Source organism: Onychostoma macrolepis, chromosome 10 (genome assembly GCF_012432095.1).
Source record: "Onychostoma macrolepis isolate SWU-2019 chromosome 10, ASM1243209v1, whole genome shotgun sequence".
Taxonomy (NCBI): Eukaryota; Metazoa; Chordata; class Actinopteri; order Cypriniformes; family Cyprinidae; genus Onychostoma; species Onychostoma macrolepis.
Genome location: NC_081164.1, coordinates 22106476 through 22123104, shown reverse-complemented (window position 1 = coordinate 22123104; position 16629 = coordinate 22106476). Strand labels below are relative to the sequence as shown.

At 36.5% G+C, this 16629-nt stretch overlaps 1 protein-coding gene across 1 annotated transcript in view; it reads right to left on the bottom strand.

Moving 5' to 3' along the window:
• The window catches only part of LOC131547871 (myosin-IIIb), a 50975-nt gene that overhangs the window by 1383 nt on the left and 32963 nt on the right, over window positions 1-16629 (bottom strand). The window contains exons 22-28 of the mRNA XM_058788624.1: window positions 16357-16448; window positions 15265-15432; window positions 15056-15186; window positions 13553-13752; window positions 11861-11950; window positions 6045-6210; window positions 4569-4904 (exon numbers count right to left, since the gene is read on the bottom strand). Coding sequence (XP_058644607.1) covers window positions 4569-4904; window positions 6045-6210; window positions 11861-11950; window positions 13553-13752; window positions 15056-15186; window positions 15265-15432; window positions 16357-16448 — 1183 coding nt within the window. The remainder of the gene's footprint in view (window positions 1-4568; window positions 4905-6044; window positions 6211-11860; window positions 11951-13552; window positions 13753-15055; window positions 15187-15264; window positions 15433-16356; window positions 16449-16629) is intronic.

The window sequence follows — 16629 nt, the reverse complement described above, 5'->3', positions numbered from 1 at the left end:
GCTGTCACTATCAGTGAAGCAAGCCATCATTAGGCTGAAAAAACAAAACAAACCCATCAGAGAGATAGCAAAAACATTAGGCGTGGCCAAAACAACTGTTTGGAACATTCTTAAAAAGAAGGAACGCAACGGTGAGCTCAGCAACACCAAAAGACCCGGAAGACCACGGAAAACAACTGTGGTGGATGACCGAAGAATTCTTTCCCTGGTGAAGAAAACACCCTTCACAACAGTTGGCCAGATCAAGAACACTCTCCAGGAGGTAGGTGTATGTGTGTCAAAGTCCACAATCAAGAGAAGACTTCACCAGAGTGAATACAGAGGGTTCACCACAAGATGTAAACCATTGGTGAGCCTCAAAAACAGGAAGGCCAGATTAGAGTTTGCCAAACGACATCTAAAAAAGCCTTCACAGTTCTGGAACAACATCCTATGGACAGATGAGACCAAGATCAACTTGTACCAGAGTGATGAGAAGAGTATGGAGAAGGAAAGGAACTGCTCATGATCCTAAGCATCAGTGAAGCGTGGTGGTAGTGTCATGGCGTGGGCATGTATGGCTGCCAGTGGAACTGGTTCTCTTGTATTTATTGATGATGTGACTGCTGACAAAAGCAGCAGGATGAATTCTGAAGTGTTTCGGGCAATATTATCTGCTCATATTCAGCCAAATGCTTCAGAACTCCTTGGACGGCGCTTCACAGTGCAGGTGGACAATGACCCAAAGCATACTGCAAAAGCAACCAAAGAGTTTTTGAAGGGAAAGTGGACTGTTATGCAATGGCCAAGTCAATCACCTGACCTGAATCTGATTGAGCATGCATTTCACTTGCTGAAGACAAAACTGAAGGGAAAATGCCCCAAGAACAAGCAGGACCTGAAGACGGTTGCAGTAGAGGCCTGGCAGAGCATCACCAGGGATGAAACCCAGCGTCTGGTGATGTCTATGCATTCCAGACTTCAGGCTGTAATTGACTGCAAAGGATTTGCAACCAAGTATTAAAAAGTGAAAGTTTGATTTATGATTATTATTCTGTCCCATTACTTTTGTTCCCTTAACAAGTGGGAGGCACATATGCAAACTGTTGATTTGGATGTAAATACCCTCAAATTAAAGCTGACAGTCTGCAGTTAAAGCACATCTTGTTCGTTTCATTTGAAATCCATTGTGGTGGTGTATAGAGCCAACAATGTTAGAATTGTGTCGATGTCCCAATATTTATGGACCTGACTGTATATACACACTCGTGTGTGTGTGTGTGTGTGTGTGTGTGTGTGTGTGTGTGTGTGTGTGTGTGTGTGTGTGTGTGTGTGTGTGTGTGTGTGTGTGTGTGTGTGTGTGTGTGTGTGTGTGTGTGTGTGTGTGTGTGTGTGTGTGTGTGTGTGTGTGTGTGTGTGTGTGTGTGTGTGTGTGTGTGTGTGTGTGTGTGTGTGTGTGTGTGTGTGTGTGTGTGTGTGTGTGTGTGTGTGTGTGTGTGTGTGAAAAGTCAGGACATAGATTTGTATAATGACAAAGGTATGACAGGTATTACAAGGTGAAGGTGACATCTCAGGACATTGACCCATGTCCCCACTTTTCAAAACGCTTATAAATCACTCAGAATGAGTTTTTTTGGGGGGAAAGTTGACATGCACAGTCTCCTGTAAGGGGTAGGTTTAGGTGTAGGGTTGGTGTAGGGCAATAAGCACATACAGTAAGTACACTATAAAAACCATTACGCCTATGGAATGTCCCCACTTTTCACAAAAGCGAACATGTGTGTGTGTGTGTATGTATGTATATATGTATATAGCGATTATTAATAATAAAAATAATAATAATTATTAATTTAAATATACACTATGTATTTATTTATTCATTAATTCAAATGTATTTATTATATTATTATTTATATAAATAACTTATATTTTCATCTTTATTTTCCATTTATTTTACTTGATTATGCTTATTTTATTTACTTATAAAATATCTTATAATTATTATATTTATAATAATTATTATTCTTTAAAATGTAAGCTATTTACTCAAATGTATTTATTATATAAAAATATTATTATTATTATTATATAAAAATAATACTTTTCAAAAAAAGTTTTGAATATATTGTTACTATAAATATACAATACAAATATAAATATAAAATACAAATATCACCAAATATATTCCATTGTGACAACATGCCCCGTGTTCAAAGCATTGTGAATAACGGTGCAAATGTTAAAATAGCTTTTCCCAGGTGAAAAACAAGTACACTTCCATAATGTACTTAAAGTGCTCTATTTTCGTGCACTAATTTTGTACTTGATATACTAAAAATGTGTAATGAGGGAGAGGCTGATGCCGTGTCAAAATCCATATGCAGAAGTTTAATTAGGAATCACACAACAATCCAAAACGTGAGGCAAAGATCAGAGTCGTAGTCGCAGGCAAGGAGTCGAAATAACAGTATACAGTCCAACTGGCAAACAAACAAGAGGGCAATCCTAAAGGCAAAAATCCAGAGAAACAGGCGAAAAGTCATACACGTAGCAAACAACACTAGACAAATGAAACGCTCGGTAAGGCAGTGAAACTGGCAATACTTCGCAAGGTCTGTTAGCCTGGCCATGCTTAAATAGCTGCCAAACAGGAAGTGATCACAGAAGCAGAGGGAGCGATACCAGTCAGTACTCGGGCGAGGGCTCCCTCTGCTGGTGTGGCGTTACAGAATGATTCTTTAGTACTTCTTAAGATAAACTTAAGATCATCTAAGTGCACTCAACTGTGCTATATTGAGACACCATGAATATGAACTAAAATGCACTTTTAACATACTATCTCTGCACTTAAAAAATGTATTTCATTCAAGAATAATTTTTAGTATATTAAGTACAAAATTAATGCGCGAAAATAGAGCACTTTAAGTATGTTATGGAAGTGTACTTGTTTTTCACCTGGGTTATCCCAAGAAATATTTACTGGAGTAAAAAGTGTGACAAGTAACCCTGGCCTGTATATGCTCTGTATCTAGTGATGGGCAGAGTGAGGCTTCATGAATCACTGAAACAGTTGAAGCAAATGTGCCGAACTGTGTCGAGGCTTCGAAACAATCCGACACCTGTTTCCACTGTGACATGCACATGTTGATCTGAAACAACCTCGACGATTCAGAAGCGATTCAGACAAGTGTTGACGAATTACAACCTACGTGGTGTCAGGTTGGCGTCGATAGTCTCGTGGGCAACGCACAAAAACATAGAGCCGTTGCTCTTCAGGTGTCACGAGTTCGAATCCCGACTCGTGATAATAAAGATCATCTTATAGTTTATTTAATTATTATAACTTTCAGATGATGTATAAATCTCAATTTCAAAAAATTGACACTTATGACTGGTTTTGTGGCCCAGGGTCACATATGTTCTGTTTTTATCAGAAGTCAATAAAAAAAAAAAAGGCTTCAGAGAGATGAGCAGTGGTGAACTGTTAAAATTTCTAAACATTTCGAAACAGTTATTACGTAACGAAGCCTCGTTTACTGAAATCACATGACAGTTTGAAACACGCTCTGAATCAATAATTCGAAACAAAAGATACGTAAAGGTTCCAAAGCTTCATGAAGCAGTGTTTCAAGCGCACCCATCACTATCTGTTGCCTTGTCCAAATACCCACACTTGAGGTCTTGGCCACTTGAGAGCGCGTGCACGACAGGAATAGGGTGGCCATATGTGCCGTTTATATGGGACATGTCCTGGCCAGGATTTTAATATTGCCCAAAACATCCAAAGTAGTTTGACCAATAACATGCAGGTATTGTACATAATCGACCAATCGTGGCGCTGCGCGTGATAATCTACAGAGAACGATCAAAGCGATGCAAATATGCGCACGTGTTTTTTCGTTCATTTGACTTGAAGCATCGCTGCGCACCGAAAGACACCAAAGTAGGCACGAGAGCGATTTGAAAGCATAAGGTGCCGTCTGCTCTGCGCTTTATAGCTCTCATGAATGTCACACAACGATCTACCTGCACAGCGCAAACAGCCAAAACCTGGATATTTTAGATAATATAGAAATCCTGGCAAGGACGTGTCCCATAAAAATGGCCTGTTTGGTCACCCTAGGTCATGGAAACCTTTCCAATGCAAGTTAAATATTAATATAATAATTAGATAGGGCCTATTATTACATATAATTTGGCATTAAAACAAAGTGTTGCACATTTTATTGGTGCAAAGATGAGTGGTGGTGATATTTATTTTGTACAACATTTGCAACTGCTTTTCATCACTTAATTAGAAGCACCACAAATTAAATTATGTCATGTTATAGGGACATTTAGAAGTTGATTTTAAAGTGCAAAGTATTTAAAATAAAAATAAAGCTATGTAAACACTTGCATTTTTATAACACCAAGTGTGTCCCATCAGGTAATGAAAAGTTCGACACACATTGTGATCTTCGTCCTCACTTGAACACTTGGACCAAATACAGGAAATGCATCATATAAGTAGTCAAGTGGTCAAGTGCAAAGACCGTAAGTGTGGGTATTTGGACAAGGGTGTATCCTCTGTGCATGTGTATTTGTACCTGTTGGATCTGCTGGATTTCTCTCATGGCCAGTCGTATGGAGGGGTAGAGTCGGGGGAACGGTCTGCTCTCTCTGGTCGGATCATCGTCCTTGTGATCCATCTGAGCAGCTTCAACTCGTCTGCGGCGGTCAGAGATGCGCTTGAGCACAGGCGGTTTGTGGGACTCTGGGTTTGAGCTTCCTCCTGGTGGCAGGAAGAGCCTCTGCATCTGTAAGTGCACTTTATGTGAAACCGTGTCCATGTCCTGATCCTCAGCGTGACGCTCCACCGCCGCCGATGATGATGATGATGTAAACGCTTTGAGCTCCTCATAGTCAGGCTCCTCATCACACATCTGCACACACAAACCAGCGTTACTCTTTCTTGACACTGAACACACGGCTGTGAATGGAGCGAAGTGTTGGGGAGTAACTAGTTACATGTAACAGTTACGTAATTTAATTACAAAATAAATGTAACTAATCAGTTACAATTACTGAGAAAAAAAAGTGTGTAATTAAATTAGTTATGAAAATGTTAACGATTACAAAGGGGGTTTCATCTGAATATTTTCACTAGTGCCGTCAAAAGATTAATCGCAATCGCATCGAAAATAAAAGTTTTTGTTTACATAATGCATGTATGTGTACTGTGTTTATGTTATATATATATATAAATAAATAAACACACACATACAGTATGTATTTTGAAAACATTTACATGTATATACATTTATATTATTATATTTTGTATTATAAATATATTTAATATACAAACATAACATTTTTCTTAAATATATACACATGCATGTGTTTGTATTTATATATACATAATAAATATACACAGTACACACTCATATTATGTAAACAAACTTTTTTGGATGCGATTAATCGTTTGACAGCACTAAATTTCACACACACACACACAAAATTGATTTCTTTCCCAAATTGTAATGACTGCTCTAAAATATGAGACACCAATATTTCTGTTTTATTTGTTTTTGTATATGCTTTATTTTTTAAGATGAACTGTTTTTTTTTTCCCAAGGCATTGTTAGGTGCCAGTGTTTTCTGTCATAGCTATACAAAGATTTTATTTAGAAAACAGTATCATAGCTATTAAACCATTTCTTGTATATTAAATCTGTATTTAACCTCAAAACGTAAAAAGGCGGTGCTAAAGTCTTGTGGTGGCTGTGCTTTAAAATTAAATTATTATACCCTTAATTCAAGTAATGAAGGATTTGAAAGTCTGACAGTAATCATTTTTGAGTACTATTGGATACCCTGCCTGGTTTAAATGTTTCAAAATGAATAACAGTGGAAAACATCCATTAGAAATTTAGAAAAGTACTCAAATGTAATCAGTTACATTACTTTAATAAACTAATTGAAATAGTTACACTACTTATTACATTTTAAATAGGGTAACTTGTAATCTGTAACCTATTACATTTCCAAAGTAACCTTGCCAACACTGAGCGCAGGACACTCACCTGACCGCAGGGCAGCGTCAGCAGCTCCATGAAGGGCTTGATGCCCACCTGAGTGTGATACTGGACCAGATCTGTGAGAGAGGAGTGAGCCCGATCCTCCCCGAGAATCACATACTTCCCATTGCTCTGCATCTCCACCATATAGTGACGACAGCGATCAGCACCCCTGATACAGGCCATAAATCATAAATATACAATAAATAAAAATATATAAATAAGTTCAACATCAACAAACAATAATTATTATTATAATTAAAAAAAAGAAACAACAAAAATATGAATGATTTTGGATATTAGTTTCTGCATATCATTACTATTATTATTATTATTATTATTATTATTGTTAATGACTAATTATAAAATTATTAATTAATAATTATTATTTGTAACACGTGTATACTATTTATTTAAATGTATTCATATTTAGTAGTATTATTAATAGAGATATTTTTACATTACATTATCATTATCACATCATTACTTTATTCATATAAAAATGAATGTTATTATATAATAAATAGTGCTGGGCAACGATTAATCGCATCCAAAATAAAAGTTTTTGTGTACATAATAAATATACACAGTACACACACATTTATTAAGTATATATATATATAAGGACTCACACATAGCTAGGTGGCGCTTTTAAGGGCAGCCGCATGAATGTTGAGCTGTTTGGCAGTCGGGTCTTGGATAAAACAGTTCCATTAAAGAAAGTCTCTATCACAAACACAGATAAGCCTAGGATGACTGTTCAAATTAAAGATCTGATAAAAGATAGACAGTGCGCTTTTTGTTCCGGTGACAAAACCTCTTATAGGAGGTTAAAATCAATCATTGCCAAAAAAAAGCAAGAACGCAAAGAAACAATATTACCAGCATGAGATGGCGGAACCAAAACAATGGTTTAAGTCAGTGAAGAATGTAGGGAGTGAAATTATTTCCTTTATGAAATTAACTAAGGAACTCACAGATGCCATGCAATAAAGCCATGAAACTAACCTGGAGAAGAGATCTCCAAAGACAACAAAAGATCTCCAAAGAGAACAGACAACACCACCCTAACCAAACGTATCTTCTTTGATCATTTACGACCCCCTTCTTCACCCTGCCATCTCTGCATCTCCCTCTTTCTCCCCAAAAGGGTTCACTCAAAGTTCATTGAGAATATGCAAATACCCAACCCATTCTCACTCCCGAGGCGTCAAAAACTGAAGCATGGTCAAACGCCTTTCGCGTCACTACGAAGACGCCAAAAGTGCCCCTAGGCGTCAGTATATGACAAAATAGGAACTCCATTGCTTTCAATTGCTTGCTTTATGCGTCAGGTCAAGACGCTTATGGAAAATGACAACGTTATCCTCCGTTGTTTTCAGTTGTTTGTCTTAGTTTAATGGTTTGCATGCATTTGTAAAAAATATAAATAATTTTATATACATTTATACTTTTATTGGAGCACCTAACCCCACCCCTACCCTAAACCTACCCACTTCTGAACAACATAAAACACGTAACAGGCAAATATAAGTGCAGTCACAGGTATTTACTGCAAAAACTGACCATAAACAAGCAGTATAAAAGCATTACAAACAAGTCGTGTTGCATTCCAAGTCTTCTGAAGCCATACAAAGTCTTTATGCGAAGAAGAGAGCAAAACATAAGGTTTTAATCGCTGAAAATGACCCCGCTCTGTTAACGTGCTCACATCTCATTCAAAAAGATACTACCGTCCCGTAGCGTGACGCAATTGGTCACGAGACACACAAGAGCCAATAGCATTTCACAACCAAGGCTGACGTAAGGCTTCTTCTGGCGGCATTTTTTGAATTCGCGCACAGAGTCAGACTGCAGCACACAGGATTAACGGCGGACGGAGACGGCGATCGCGTCTATTCCTCTCACAAATCAAATGTTTTGCCTCGGAAGACTTGGAATATTAATATTTTTTGAATAAATCTTGTGTTTTATTGACAAGTGGTAGGTTTAGGGGCAGGGGTTGGGTTATGCGCTCATAAATGTGTAAATAATGTAATATAAATAAAACTGTTGTGGCTGTTTACATTGAAAAATCACACCCCAACATATATGCAATAATGGCACTGTTATTACCCAATATATAATTTAATAATGACGATAAAATTCCCAGTATGGCGTCGGCATATTGATGCTAAGGGTTTCCTATTTAAAGCAATGGAGGACCCTGCAAGTCGAAAAATGACGCTAAGGGGTACCTTGAGCGTCAAAAAGCGACGCCAAGTGGTCCTGACCAAGCTTCAATATGTGACGAGTTGGGTGTGAGAATGGGTTGCAATACCACATATCATGTATCTTGTGAACCTGTTGTTTTTCACCTTCATGTTTGGTATCATTTTAAAGGTCGCATCATTTTAATGGTCTCCATTTCACAGTAGTCACTTATATTATGGGAAATATTGGAAACTTAAGTGAATTCTGTACCTCTGTTGTGGGGGCGGTCTCCTTTCAAAATCTGATAAACATTGCTCTACAGGTGTGACCATTTGGTGCACGAGAACAGCTCCTAGAGAGGTTTCTCATCCCCCATACACAGATCTAATCTGTTTTGGGGCAGAGAATAAATGTTTATGCGCCTTTTGTTCTGGTAGTATTTAAGGGTAAGTTGCAAATCAGTCGGGGCGATTTGTAGCCAGATCAGCCCGTAGTGTGGAGGGTATTTAATATGTTCCATACTATGCATTTTCTTCTTGAATTCAGGTAAACATTTTACTCTTAGATTCATCTTTGAACAACTGATGTTATGTATTTTCTTATTTTTGAATTGGCTTCTTATTGTTTTATGTAATTGGCACGACACGTTTACCTGACTAATAATAAATTGTTATATTTTATATATTCTGAACTGTCCTGAAATCATTATGACTATTAGACTGTGAGGAGGCTTTTGATTGTGAGACCGGCGCCTTCGGCCGACGCTATAGGCTCAAAAGCGACATTAGGTCCCCAGTGAACGGATAATTGAAAGTATGGGATGTCGAGGATAATCAAATATCTAAATTAATATACAAGCGATATTTGTGATCAGTTTTTAATTAGAAGTACAGTCTAAATTTAATGATTACTTGGAATTGGAGTCAGATCAGAATTGGAGCTAGATCAAAATTGAAACTAAATCCTGAAATTCAGAAGCGCAAGTAAAAGACCGAACATGCATTAAACCTTCGACCAGGCCGCTGGATTCCGTTGTTTGGACTAGCGGGTGGATCCTTACAAGAATTTAATGGAGATGGAAGGAGATAAGAGTGATATGGTGTCTCAGGATCAAAACATCATGCAACGTGAGTGTGACACTCTGGCTAGGCACTTTGCTTCTGTGTGGAATTATGCGAGCCACATTTCTTAGTCTGAGGAAGAAGTTACCTGCAAGTTGTCAAATTGTAGTGTACCTCGTCTGAGTATTGGACAAGTTAAGACTAGACTCCGTAAAGTGAATGTAGCCAAGGCTGCTGGTCCCGACTGCGTTCCTCCTTGGGTGTTATGTGACATCTTCAATACATGCATCCAGCATAACATTTTTCCAAAACAATGGAAGGAGGCTATAGTCAAAGCTGTTCCTAAAAAAGCATAGCCTAGTTTTCCAGCAGATTATCACCAGATCTCACTACTCAGCTGTGTTGGAAAAATATTTGAAGGAATCCTCAGAGATGCCATTCTGGAGGATACAGTTACTAAGATCGAACCATCACAACACGGCTTTATGAGGAACAGACTGACACTGCCTTGATTCAAATTCTGCAGCACTGGCGACTTATCGACTTCACTCGAGCTTTTGACACAATTGAACATTGTCGACTGCTACATTCCTTTGCTCACTTGAATGTCAGACGACCTCTTTGGCTTATTGTAAGGAGCTATCTGAGTAACAGAGAGCAGAGTGTGAAGTGGGGCTCCTGTGTGTCTAACTCCTTTCCAGTTCCAGCCTGTTTTCCCCAAGGGGGACTTCTATCCCCTCTGCTTTTTGTCAAATGCATAACATTTACATTTATGCATTTAGCAGACACTTTTATCCAAAGCGACTTACATTGCATTCAAGTTACAGTTTTTACATTTTATCTGCTCTTGCTTTCCCTGGGAATCGAACCCATGATCTTGGCATTGCTAGCGCCATGCTCTACTATTTGAGCTACAGGAAATAGCCTGGATTCATATTTGCCTCCTTCGGTAACACCTGTGAAATATGCTGATGATCTAACAATCACAGAGTTTCTAATGGGATCTTTACCTGGACTCACTCAGAAGGCCTTGGATTCTGTAGTGGAATGGGGACAGGAATTTACATTGGCAATGAATGGAGCTAAGACTGTGGACATGGTAATTAGTGCCAGGAGAGAGAACAACATTCCCTCCCCTCCCTCTCCTGTTATCTCAGGACATGCAATTAGTAGAGTTTCCACCTTTAAATTGCTTGGAGTTCAAATATCCTCTGACTTGTCATGGGATGCCCACATTAAGTACATGATTTCGAAGGTGCGCCCCAGAATATACTATCTTTGCACTGCAAAAAAAGTGGGTCTTCCTTGTGATGTTTTAGTGCAAGTATACTTGACTTTTATACGGCCAGTTCTCGAGTATGCTAGTCCAGTATGGGGTGGTCTACCTAAAGGTCTCTCTGAGGAGTTAGAGAGGATCCAAAAGCGATGCTGTCGGATAATAGTCATTCCAACTTCAACTCTCCCGACATTGAGTGAGAGGCGTGAGGAAGCTACCATACGTACTCTTACTAAAATACTCAAGGACAGTTCATCACCACTGCATTGTTTCCTGCCTATGGCTCCAACACCTACTTATTCTCTTTGGCGGCACAAGACATTTGTTGTACCCAGGAGTAAAACTAAACGTCATAAACTCTCCTTTATTCCACGTGCTCTAAAATTGTTGTATAGATAACTTACAGGTCCTTGATTAGGATGCCTTTTCTGTGAATCTGCGTTATTCATACATACATATATATTAATTACTAAAAAATAAATATAATATAATATAATATAATATAATATAATATAATATAATATAATATAATATAATATAATATAATATAAATTATATTGGATGCGATTAATCGTTGCCCAGCACTAATAATAATAATAATATTAAAATTGAATATGAATAAAATATTGTAGTTTGTGCAAATTATTATTAATATTATTATTATTATTAATAACATCAAATATATACTATTTATATTTATTCTTATGTATTTATTATTATTTATATAAATAATGCCATTTAAAATATTTTTACATACATAAAAATGCAAATATGATATAAATTAGTCACAACAACAACAACAACAACAACAGCAATAATAATAATAATAATAAGTACAAAAAAATGTGTGTGTGTGTGTGTGGGGGGGGGGGGGGCATCACATTTTGTTCAATGAAATTCAATTAATTATGTTTCCACCATGTAAGTTTATGTAAAATCAAACTTAAACATTCATGGTCTTTTTATGAGAAAATAACTGTTTAAAACAAAACCTGATTAACATAGTCATACATACAATATGAAGATACTAGTACAAATCTGTTAAACAGTTTTCTTATTCTCATGTAAAAGGAGTTTCTCTAGCGTCGCTGGTTAGCTGATTTGCATATAAAACCTACAAACAGGTTTTTATAAGCTGATTTCTACTGATGTACTCCTTCAATTTCAATTTAAACTACTTCAACTTGAAATATGCAGCACACGTTATACTACCGCTGGTGCTTTTGTAGTGGTTTTAGCACCTTTATCTGTGGAGTAGTATGCTGATTTTGACATGTTTTGGCAGAACGCACCTGAAGGTCAGTGTGTAACCCTCCCGGCTTTGACCCACACGCACCAAGAAACACCCAAGGGGTTTGTCGATCAGGAGATCTTCTGCTTGTCTGAGAAAGCAAGGTTACAGTCAGCATATCTTAAATACTGTATATTCAGATGCTGATATGTGATCCGTGCTGGCAAAATGTCACCTGTCCAGCAGATTTTAAGCATGCTACAGTTCTTCCATTATTAAAGAGGCCTAATTTGGCAATAGAGGATCCTAATAATTTTAGACCGATCTCAAATTGACCTTTTTTAGCCAAGGTCTTAGAAAAAGTGAGCAATTACAAGCACAGATCACTGTGAATTCAATTAGTGAGCCCTTTCAGTCGGGCTTTAAGCCCTGCCATAGCACTGAGACAGTGTTGGTCAAAGTGTTAAATGACATTTGTTTTACTGGATAATGGCAAAAATGTTATTTTAATTTTGCTTGACCTTAGTGCAGCGTTCGATATGGTGGAGATTTTAATTAACCACTTAGAACACTGGGTTGGCCTAAAAGGTAATGTGCTTAAATGGTTTAAATCTTATCTCACGGACAGATTTTTTTTTGTTAGTATTGGGGGCTGTAATTCCTCGAGATTACATCTTCCTTGGGGAGTCCCACAAGGATCAATTCTTGCTCCAATTATTGTCTCCCTTTATATGCTACTGTTGGGGGCTATTTTTCAGAAATATAAAGTATCATTCATTCATAATTCATATCATTATGCTATATCAGATTTTGAGAAAGCAATTACTGCCATTGTCTTTTCTCGAATGGATTATTGTAAATTCCCTTTATTATGGAGTTGATGTTCAAGCAATCAGGCGTCTACAGAAAATCCAAAACGCAGCAGCAAAAATGATCAAGTTGGCAAAGAAATATGAATCTGTGACTCCGTTATTAATTTCATTAAAGTGGTTGCCAGTACGACTTAGAATTATTTATAAGATCCTCATACTTGTCTTTAAGGCCTTGCACAATCTAGCTCCTGTGTATTTGTCCAGTATGGTGGCAATCTATACCCCCTCTAGATCAGTGGTTTTCAAACCCTGGGTTTAAAAACTTAAAAAGACTTTAAGAAGGACAGGATGATTTAAGGAAAACGTATGCAACCAAGTTCAAGACTCAGGAAAGAAGCAACTAAATAACATAAACAACAAAACGAAAGTAACCGGCAGCCGCCTCAGGTCAGAATCAAATGTGTATTTGTGTTTGCGCTGTTTTTGCAGCGTTACATTCAAAGTAAAAATCATGTTCCATTAAGATATTTTGTAAATTTCCTACCTAAAATATATAAAAAATTTAATTTTTGATTAGTAATATGCATTGCTAAGGACTTAATTTGGACAACTTTAAAAGGCGATTTTCTCAATATTCGTTTTTTTTTTTTTACACCCTCAGATTCCAGATTGGCAAATAGTTGCATCTTAGCTAGATATTGTCCGATCCTAACAAAAGCTTATTTATTCAGCTTTCAGATGATGCATAAATCTCAATTTCAAAAAATTGACACTTATGACTGGTTTTGTGGTCCAGGGTCACATATCATTTTATCATATCATATTCAAGGTATTTTAAAATGGAGAATGTAAAAATAAAAACTCATTTTTTAAATTTGCTCATTCCGACTCATTTTGCCAGCACAGGTCACATATGAATTTGCGTGGGTAATAAAGCTGACCTGCGCGAGATAATGCCGTGGAACCAGCTGGGGAAGCCGCCATCTCTGGTCAGTTTTCGCACCTGCGTCTCTTTGAACCAGCGGATGGTGTTGGTCTTCTTCAGGTGTTTCTCTTTAATTCGCTCTTCATCGATTGGCTGAAGCATCAGAGAAGCGTCCAAGTGAACGTTCTCATTCAGCTCGTTATCAAACGGAGTTGCCTGACCACAAAATAAAAACAAGTCAGACTAAAACCATAACAAAACACAAACCATAAAACAATGACATAAAATAAACATTAACTGAATTAAAATACATGAACATTTTATTTCAGCTAGTTACCAAGGCAACATTTTAGTTTAGTTTAAAGTACTACAAGAACTAAAATTAACTGAAATAAAATTTATAAAAATAACATAAAAAAAACAAAAACAGAAATGAATAAAAATGAAAACGCAACAAAATTATTAAAACTTTCAAATTAATATGAAAAATCTAATAATGAAAACTCAAAATATTTTTAAAACTATTTATAATAAATAATAGTGTATCAACATTAAACAATACTGCTTAAAGTCAAAATGTCATTAGAAATGTCATTCCCAATTCATTTCACTTTTGTAATGTGGCCTATTACAGGTCACGAAGAAAATAACATGCAAGAAACACGTTTTAAGAAAATAAATGAGGTCAATTTTGGTTTGAAGTCGACTTTAAACTTCAAACATTAATTAAATAAATGATAAAACAAACACAAAAACAATATAAATAATTAGAATTGTGCAGTTTCAGCATAGTATTGTAATACAAATGATAAATTATTAATATTTTATATTTATGTGTATTCATTATTATTAATATGTATTATTATTATTATAAATAGTAATAATTATTATACTTATTTGTATAAAAGTATTTATTTATTTTATTAATATGTATTTATTATTAATATGACTATTTATATTAAACTAATAATAAAAAGTAAACTTATAAAAACATTTTGTATGAATTAAATATGCTAAAATTAATAATAATACATTTCAATATATCATCATCATCATTATATATTTATTGTTTATATGAGTGTAGTTATTTATTCTTAATAATATAAATGTGACTATTTACTATTTATAACACTAATAATAATAATATATAGTCAACATACAAAAAATGTTTTGTATGAATAAAATATAACATTAATAAAATATTTTTCAATATCATAATGATGATGATGATGATGATGATGATTATTATTATTATTATGCATTTTATTTATTATTTGTATGAATGCACTTATTATTATTATTATTATTATTAATAATATAAATGTGACTACTTACTATTTATAATAAACACTGTGTTTTGTATGAATGAACGAACGATTAGGGGGCATGAAACATGTTTTTAGCTCTAATACAGACTAGAAAAGTGACTTGGCACATAAATAATCTTTAAACTGCTAGGTTGAGGAGGTAATCTCATAAACCCAGGTGTAATATTTCACTGGATATGTCACTGTCACACCTCAAACAGCTTGCTGCGCGGCCGTGGCACAGGCGCCAGATGCGGCGCTTTGGGGACGGTGTTCAGCACCAAGCGCGGCCTGGGCTCTGGCTTCTTCTTCCTCGGCAGGGGCACCGGTGGAGACGCAGGTCCTGTAAACACACACACGACTTTAACACACGCCACTGCCATCAGCACTGACTGCTGTGAACACAGAGGACAGGTCTTACGCAGGTTCTCCTGCTCCAGCTCCAGACGCCTCTTCCTCTCGTCCTCCAGCTGCTGTCTCCTCCTCTCCTCCTCCTCGTGCTCCTCTCTCTCTCGCTGAGCCTGCCGCTGCCACCGTATCTCCGCCAGCAGAGCCAGATACCTCCTCCGGCAGATCCGAGTGCGGTAATCTACACAACAAGAGACGCAGTCAAGTATTAAACACACTCAAATCACACAAGACAAACTCATCTCACTGTTAAAACAAGCATAATGTTTACAGTAATACACAAGACTGAATTATTTTCATTCTGAGGCAATGAAACATACAAGGACAAATGTGAAAATACAAGTCAAAATATATTTTTTAATTTATTTAACCAAAAATACAACAGAAACATTATATATTAAATGGAATTGAATAGAACTGTTTTCTAGGTGAATATATTGTAAGATGTAATTTATTCCTGTGATCAAAGCTGAATTTTCAGTTTCAGTCACATGATCCTTCAGAAATCATTCTAATATACTGATTTGAAATGCATTATTAAATATTAAATAAATATGGGAGGTTTATATAAATAGTGTACAACCTCCTAAATTTACATTTTAACACAAATTCAGTACTCTGCGACTTAGCAATAATGTGAACAACGCCACTATGAAGGGGTTACTGAATCATAACAGGCCATTTACATACAAAAGTCTTAAAGGTACAGTCACAAAACAGCCTTTATAACTCTAACTATGGGTCAGAAGATGGAAAACAGTTATGGAAACAGCCATAATGACCTTTGATGAAACAAACCTTGACATTACGAGTGAATGTCAAGGGGAAAATACACAAAAAATAATATATGGCAAGAACAGATGATGTTTTATAATGTCCTCCCATTCATTCTGTGCCATTATTTACATAAGCCACATATCCATCTAAGTTCACGTCTGAACTTGTTTTGATATGTTTTTATGAGTGTGTTTCTGAGAGGTGATTCAAGCTGCTATAAAACAGTCAAACTTTGAGCCAAGAGCTTTCAAGTGCAGTCATGTGAGCTCCGCTGTATTTAATATAACTCTTATTGAGGGATAAACAAACGAGTTTAATTGTTCCTCACTCTTCTGAATGACAAGCGCCGCTCGTCCCAGTCTCTCCAGCAGACGGGCCAACTCCTCCTGGTGCCAGTACTTAAAAAACAAGCGGCTCGACCTGAAAGAGCAGCACAAGAGAACTGCTGTGACTTGCTCGATATGTCAATATTATCTGAGCCATTAAAGTATCTAATGCATCGGTTCATATTATTTTATCAACGGATGTTCAAGCCAAATTAAAGAAATTAATACATGTTAGATCCTGAGACAACATAAACCAAAACATCCTGACAGGACTT